General features: G+C 33.8%; 1 protein-coding gene across 1 annotated transcript; it reads right to left on the bottom strand.

Moving 5' to 3' along the window:
* Positions 1-351: 351 nt before the first annotated feature.
* LOC130685106 (olfactory receptor 6C2-like) lies at positions 352-1,290 on the bottom strand. The gene has a single exon (XM_057508291.1). The coding sequence runs from the start codon at positions 1,288-1,290 to the stop codon at positions 352-354; it is 939 nt and encodes a 312-aa protein (XP_057364274.1).
* Positions 1,291-8,904: the final 7,614 nt, after the last annotated feature.

The following is an 8,904-nucleotide window of genomic DNA, read 5'->3' as shown; positions in this document are numbered from 1 at the left end:
TTTTCCCAATTAAGTATCTTATTTAAGTAAGGTTTTTGGTTTGTTTTTTGTTTCTGTTCTATTTAAAGGAAAGGTGTTCACTATTGTGTTAATATTTCAAGATAAATTTCCCAAACCTCTTAGAATTGGAAAGTAAATGTTAGGAGTGAAGTCATGCTTAGATTTCCTGAGACATCTATTCTAATTTTTTTCATTACAATTATCATCTAAAAGAAACTTTCTTATAAGGAGATCAATGGGGTGACTTGACCAGGGCTGGTACAGAATGGATGGCAAATCTAGATCACGAAAAGGCAAAAGGAGACATAAACTGAAGAAAATATGCTTAGGGATACTGACATCAACATTCCCCTAATTCTTTGAGAGCAATTTAAATCTTTTAACTAAGTCATTAAAGGCTCGTTTCACTTGTTTGTTTCTCAGAGTGTAAATGAATGGGTTCAGCATGGGGGAAATGGAAGTAGTGAGTATAGATACTCCCTTATTAATGGCCATTTCATCCTTTGCTGAAGGTTTGATATAAACAAAGATGCAGCTGCCATAGGTGATGGAAACCATGGTAATGTGGGAAGAACAGGTGGAAAAGGCTTTTGTCCTCTTCTGGGCAGAGGGGAGTCTTAGAATAGTTCTGATGATGTACATATAGGACAGGACCACACACAGCAGAGTCATGAGGAAAGTCATCACAGCACTGATAATAATCATCCGCTCTATGAGCCATGTATCTGAGCATGAGATCTTCAGCATAGGGTTAGCATCACAGAAAAAGTGGTCAATGGCATTAGAGTCACAGTATTCCAGATCCAGTCCCAAGCTAAGTGGTGGTGACATGATGAACAATGTAGTCATCCAACAGCAGAAGATGAGCCTTTTGCAGACCCTGTAGTTCATAATAGTCATATAATGCAGGGGTTTGCAGATGGCTACATATCGATCAAAGGACATGGTAGCCAGGAGAAAAAATTCTGTTATTCCAAAAACATATGTAAAAAAAAGTTGGCATATGCAAGCATTATACGTAATAGTCCTGTCACCTGTTGATATACTGTACAAGAATCTAGGAATGCAGGCAGACGTGAACGAGATTTCTAAGAAGGAGAAATTTTGGAGAAAAAAGTACATCGCAGTTTTAAGGTGAGAATCCACTAATGTGAGGATGATGATGCTCAGGTTTCCAGTTACACTCAACATGTAGGTGATCAGTAGAAATATGAAAATCAGAATCTGTAGCTGAGGGTCATCTGTCAATCCGAGAAGGATGAAACTGGTTACAGATGTGTGGTTTCTCATTTCAGGGGTGCTGAATTTTGCCCAAACAGCATGTAAAAGCGAAGGATGTAAGTTCTGAGAATATGGTGGTAAAATAGTCTTATTATGGTTTTGTTCAGAAAAGTCACACGTATTATACGTGTGTTCTGTTTTATTTAATAATGTATTTTAAAAATAATTCATACTCAGCTGCGTTGATAGCATATCATTACATGGATCAGAAACCTGGTTTTCAAATGTTTTTACTAAAACATTTAGTAATTTAGGCATTTTATACTGCATCCCAGTGTACAAGTTCAGACACCCACAGATATTTACGTACATATAGTGGGAAAAAAATGACAATAAAATACTTTGGTGCCTGATCTCTGATGTTTTATGTTCTAATGTATGTCATTAAAAATAAATACAAATACCTTCAAATTGATTTTATAGCCTACTAAATGGTCATGACATGTGTTGGGAAAAATTAAAGTTTTTATGGGTCTTTTGAATACTATAGTGTAAGGAAAACAAAATTTTCCCTGATAATTTTTTAAATGTGCACTATTCTTTTAATTTGCACTTTGGAGTAGATTAGTTCATCACACATTTGTTCCCTTAAGACTATTTCCTTTATCAATAACCAAAATTTTACCCAGTGTCACTATCCTTTTGTAGCCCTTTTTTTCCCTGAATAAACTAAAAACACTCGAGGCATCTTTTTGACACAAGATGTATCTATATCCATGTACTAATGCTGTTGAAGTCTCTGTTCCCCTGCACAAGTCACGTAACATGAACTACCTGCTGTCTGGAAAAAAAATATTATCTAATTGTTTTATTTTCCTCTCCCCCTTACTTCATCCATTTGCTGATTCTGACATATACCTGACTCTTTGTGATTCATTCGTCTGTTTTCTACTTGCACTCTTTAGAGAAGTACTTCCAAATCTCCCAGGACACTTTAAAAATTTTCTATGTGCTTTTGTCACACTCTATGTTAATTAGAGGGTGTAAAAAATTTGTTGGAAACAGGATTTACATCTTGTATAATGTAATAAGCACAGAGCAGTGTGGACTGAGATATAGAGTTAATTCAAGGTAATATATAAACTCATATCTAGATAAGTCATTTGTTTATAATGTAGATTCAGTTTTAAAACTACTCTGACAGTTGCCAAAGGGAAAGGGACTGGGAGTGGTGGGTGGGAAGGGAGGGAGAAGGAGAATAAGGAGCATTAAGATTAGCACACATAATATAGGCGGGTGATGGGGAAGGCAGTATAGCACAGAGAAGACAAGTAGTGGCTTTATAGCATCTTACTACGCTGATAGACAGTGACTGTAATGGAGTATGTGGTGGGGACTTGATAATGGTGGGAATCTAGTAACCACAATGTTGATCATGTGATTGTATATTAATGACACTAAAATAAAAAAAAAAAACAAAAAAAACCAAAAAAACTACTCTGACAACTGTTACTTTTGCCAAACCCCTTTCTCTACTTTACGTGATTCTTGTTGGCTTTTATGTGCGGTGGAGGAAATGCTCTGAGTGGCTCCTGAGTCACACCATAGAATGACTACACACTCAGCATGTATGTAATGCCTGCAAAGGCAAATTGTTTTACTTGACATCACTAGTTTTTTTCAAAGAAATAGCTTTCCTTTATGGATTCCATTCATACTTCTTCACTACACCTGCCAGAAATATATTAACACCACAGATAAAAACTCTTAAATTCTGCATTAGGACCATCAACTGCTCTGTGGTTGATCCTTATTAACACCAAATAACTACACTAATTCCTTCCAAAATGATTTCAATACCCAATGTTTGCTTAAAGCCATAAATAAATTAAAGAATAACCAAGTCATTTGTTATAGAAATTCTAATTAACTGGCTATGAGAATGTCTAACTTAATTACTTTAAAAATAGTCCTTTCCTTCAGAAGTGAGACATACTCTGTATCAACCAGTTGCCTATTACCCGTAGTAAATCTCCAAGAGTTTTCAGGTTTCAGTAAAGGAATGAAAGGATGACCCTGGTTTGATGTTTTAGGATGAGCAGGGCACTCCCATGAATGTGAACATCACACAACTAACAATAAGTTAAATGAATAGTTATGATAGGTTCAGTAATTAAAATAATTAAATAGTTGAGTCAACAGAAGATATGGAAAAGGAAACATATACAGGCCACCTACCTCTCCTTTCTTCTGTCGTAACACAACTCTGCCCTACACAAGTCTTGAAACTTTAGGCCATGTCCTTGCTCCCAAATATCTTGAAAATAAATTAACACTATTGTTTGACTAATGGATGTTTACTTCTCTTGTCTTATAGAAAACAACATTTTAGAGAGTGCAAGAATCTAAATTATGTCAGCAGATGATTTCCAATTCAAGGTTGCTTCCAGAAGTCCTTTGTTTCACCTATTTTAGGTGACCTAACATATGTTGATATACAAATCCAGCCCTATCAAAGCCTTCAATCAACTCAAAATTATAAACTCTTGTTTCTTTTTAGCACAATTCAATTAACTATTCATATCTCTCTAATCTTGGTAAAACATATAAAACTGTTTCTTAAAGAAAATAATTTTCTATGTCTCTCAAAGATTACAGACATGGTTGTTTCAGTTGCTTGTTTATGCCTGATCATCCTGAGGGTTATAAGGATGAGGAAAGGTTTGCATGGCTTGTATGTGGACTCAAGTCCCAGATGAATTAGGATCCAAAGTTATTTATGAATCTTTTGTGTAATATTTTGGCAAGGACTGTGAAACAAGCTGCAGTGGGGATAATGTCCTCAGAGAATTGAAGATTCCACAATGCTATCCAACAAAGGACTTTACACAAAATATAAATCAAATGAGAAAGAGCAAGCCTACATTGTACTCCTTTTCTTCCATAACACCTATAGTGGCTAATTACTGTAAGAGAATACAATTACACCTTTTCTTCTTTGGTAACATATTTTTACCATAAGTAATGCCTATTTATTATCAAAAAATTAACATAAGAAATTGGAAAAATAAGTCTAAGGTAATAACAGCCCTTAGTCTATTATACACTTCCATATAATCCAATGTAAATATATGCTTATGAACTGGCATATTCACAAATGTGAAGCATCCTTTATGTGATGGCTTTCCAAATATTTTGACAATTAAAAACAAACCTTTTTACTCAATAGTTAGAAATATCTATCATTTGGAGAAGATGCAGGATTTCATTTTGGTGCATTCCATCACAATTTGAAATCAATTCTAACAGTTGACACTTTGTGATTGCTTAAAAAACCTTTCACTATTATAAAAAATGACTATCTTGAGCTTATTAAGTGATTCTACAATTTTATTATAAATATATAAATCTTTTTAACTCAACCTTCAGCTGTGATACAGACATTTTTGTACAAATATCTTGTTCTACTGACAGTATTTCCTAAAACTAAGCATAAATTACTATTGATTATGTATACATATCTTGTTATCTATGTACATATATCTTGTTATGTGTATTGTGACTATTTCACCACATGTAAGATGGTCTTTAAATGTGCTTATTCTATTTAATTCACATAGAATCTCATTAATTTACAGAAAAAATTTCTATTTTTTAAATAGGCCTCATATATTTTTTGTATCTTTCATTCTCAACACTTTTTAAATGAGTCATAGTCATGCTATTTATTTTTAAAATTATTTCTGTAAAATATTTGTTAATTTTATTACCACTAATAAAATATTTAATTACTAAATATTGAATAATATTAAATAAAAATTTTCATTTACTATTTAATAAAAAGATAAATATTTCAATATTGATATTAATAGATTTCTATGAAACAAGCAGAGTAATAATCAGAAAAAATAATAATCTGGGCACATCACACTTCCTGATTTCAAACTAAACAAGAAAGCTACAGATAGTCCTGGCATCAAAACATTCATACAGAACAATGGAGTAGAATAGACAGGCCAGAAATAAAGATCCGCATATATTAATTGACAAGGAGTGCAGATGACATGATACTGTACATAAAAATCCCTAAAGAATCCACTCCAAAACTACTAGATCTAATATTTGAATTCAACAAAGTTGCAGGATACAAAATTAATACACGAAATCTGTTGCATTCCTATACACTAGAGAGGAACTAGCAGAAAGACAAATCAGGAAAACAATTCCATTCACAATTGCAACAAAAAGATTAAAATACCTAGGAACAAACCTAACCAAGGAAGTGAAAGACTTATACTCTGAAAACTATAAGACACTCATGAGAGAAATTAAAGAAAATACCAATAAATAGAAATACATCACGTTCTCATGAATAGGAAGAATTAATATTGTAAAAATGGCCATTTTGACTAAGGCAATCTATAGATTGAAAGCAATTCCTATCAAAATACAAATAGCATTCTTCAATGAACTAGAGAAAATCCTTCTAAAATTCATATGGAACCACAAAACACCCCAAATAGCCAAAGCAATCCTGAGAAGGAACAATGAAACTGGGGAGATTATGCTCCCAACATCAACCTCTATGACAAAGGCAGAGTAATCAAGACAATTTCGTACTGGCACAAGAACAGACCCATAGACCAATGGAACAGGAAAGAGAGCATAGATATAAACTCAAGCATATATGGTCAATTAATATATGATAAAGGAGCTATGGACATACAATGGGGAAATGACAGCCTCTTCAACAACAGGTGTTGGCAAAACTGGACAGCTATGTGCAAGAGAATGAAACTGGATTATTGTTTAAACCCTTATACAAAAGTAAACTCGAAATGGATGAAAGACCTGAATGTAAGTCATGAAACCATAAAACTCTTAGAAGAAAATATAGGCAATAATCTCCTGAATATAAACATGAGCAACTTTTTCCTGAACGCATCTCCTCGAGCAAGGGAAACAAATGCAAAAATGAACAAATGGGACTACATCAAACTAAAATGTTTCTGTACAACAAAAGACACCATCAACAGAACAAAAAGGCATCCTAAAGTATGGGAGAATATGTTTGTAAATGACATATCTGATGAGAGGTTAACATCCAAAATACATAAAAAACTCAAACACCTCAACAGCCAATAAGCAAATAACCTGATTAAAAAATGGGCAGAGGATATGAACAGACAATTCTCAAAAGAAGAAATTCAGATGGCTAACAGGCATATGAAAAGATGCTCCACATTGTTAACTATGAGGGAAATGCAAATAAAAAGCCACAATGAGCTATCGCCTCACACCAGTTAGGATGGCCAGCATTGAAAAGACTAAGAAAACAACAAATGCTGGAGAGGATGTGGAGAAAGGGGAACCCTCCTACACTGCTGGTGGAAATGTAAGCTAGTTCACCCATTGTGGAAAGCAATATGAAGGTTCCTCAAAAACTAAAAATAGAAATACCATTTGACCTGGGAATCCCACTCCTTGGAATTTACCCAAAGAATACAACTTCTCAGACTCGCAAAGACATACGCACCCTTATGTTTATCGCAGCACTATTTACAATTTCCAAGATATGGAAGCAACCTAAGTGTACATCAATAGATGAATGGATAAAGAAAATGCAGTACATATACACAATGGAATACTATTCAGCCGTAAGAAAGAAACAAATCCTACCATTTGCAACAACATGGATGGAGCTAGAGAACATTATGCTCGGTGAAATAAGCCAGGTGCAGAAAGACAAATGCCAAATGATTTCCCTCATTTGTGGAGTATAACAACAAAGCAAAACTGAAGGAACAAAATAGCAGCAGACTCACAGACTCCAAGAGGTGACTAGTGGTTACCAAAGGGGAGGGGTGGGGGAGGGTGGGTGGGTAGGGAGGGAGATGAGGATTGAGGGGTCTTATGTTTAGTACACATCGTGTGGGGGATCACGGGGAGAACAGTGTAGCACAGAGAGGGCAAACAGTGAACCTGTGGCATCTTACTACACTGATGGACAGTGACAGCTTTGGGGTATGGGTGGATACTTGATAATATGGGTAAATGTAGTAACCACATTGTTTTTTCATGTGAAACCTTCATAAGAGTGTATATCAATTATACCTTAATAAAAAAAATTTTTAAGTACATTATAGCTGTTAATTATATCCTCTTATCCAAGTAAGATATCCAAATTACCAGAAATCCCACAACCACTAGGATGGCTAGAATCATAAATTCAGTTAATAATAAATGCTGAAAAAGTTGTGTGGAGCTTAGAATGCTCACACAGTGCTGGTGAGAATATAAAATGTTGCCGCCATTTTGGAAAACAGTCTAGCATTTACTTAAATGATTAAACATAGAGATATCGTATCGTATGACTCTACTCCCAGCAATCCGATTCCCAAATATATACCCAAGAGAAATGAAAACATGTATCCACACACAAAAACCCATATGCAAGTGTTCATAGCAGCATTATTCATAAAAACCAAAATGTAGAAAACAGCCAAATGTCTACAATGGATGAATGAGTAAATTAAATGTGGTATATTCATATGCATTTATATTTCAAAGAGATTCTATTACAGCATATGCCTGTGCCTTTTGCTATAGTCAATATGAAAATCTCTTCATGTTTGGTTATATTTACTAGTCTTCTGAATGATATAGGCCATGAAAATGAACAACTAACACATACTGTGTCTTGCATGAATTTTGAAAACATGGTACTATGTGATAGAAGCCTATCTATCACAAAGACCAAATATCACATGATTCCATGCATATGAAGTCTTAGAATAGGGAAATCTATAAAAATAGAAAGTACATCGGTAATTGCTTAAGTATGGGAAAGGGAGGTGAGTTGGGGATAAAAGCTAAAATGGGGCCTCCATTGTAGTGATGAAATTATTGCAAAATTGACTATCGTGATGGTGGCACACATGTGTGAATATACTAAAACCCATTGAATTATACACTTTAAGTGGGTAAAATGTATGGTATATGAATTATATCTCAGTAAAATCCTGTCACACATTACAGGAAAGGAATATTTCAGGATAATCTCTCTTGCAATCAAACATACAAATGTCCCAAACGAAATGTTAGCAAAATAGATCCAGTGATTCCCAAAAGGGATGGTTAACCAAGATAAACTTTTATTAATTCCTGAGGTTCAAGGATAGTTTGAGATTTGAAAATCAATTAATATAATTTTATCACATTATTAGAATTATGAATAAAATTCTATGATTCTCTCAATGGATTTTAAAATGTTGAGTAAAGTTCCATATCAATTGTAATAAACTAATAACAAACAAATAGGTAACTTTTCTAATCTAATAAACTGCCTATATACCCAAAAAACTTAGCAAACATTGTGCTCAATATTGAAATGTTAATGACTTATTTCTGAAATCAGTAATAAGACAAGAATATTTGATACATCACTTCTGCTCAATATTATATTGGAGACTCTAGCTAGAACAATTAATCAACAAAAAGGGTTAAAACATATAAGAATTTAAAAGGAATGCATAAAACTGAGTTTCGTTACAAGAGAATTTCCGTTTATGTTGAAAAACCAAAATAACCAAAGAAAAAATAGAATTTATTATGCAACTTAGAGCTCATGGATACCAAGTAATAATTAAATAATCAATTTTGCTTCTTTGAACTAGAGGTAAG

This window comes from Manis pentadactyla, chromosome 10 (assembly GCF_030020395.1).
Source record: "Manis pentadactyla isolate mManPen7 chromosome 10, mManPen7.hap1, whole genome shotgun sequence".
Taxonomy (NCBI): Eukaryota; Metazoa; Chordata; class Mammalia; order Pholidota; family Manidae; genus Manis; species Manis pentadactyla.
The sequence above is the reverse complement of the archived record's forward strand: the minus strand, read 5'-3'. Positions and strand labels throughout refer to the sequence as shown.

Excerpts from the sequence above, each read along its gene's own strand:
- LOC130685106 (XM_057508291.1), bottom strand. The coding sequence starts at position 1,290 with ATGAGAAACCACACATCTGTAACCAGTTTCATCCTTCTCGGATTGACA.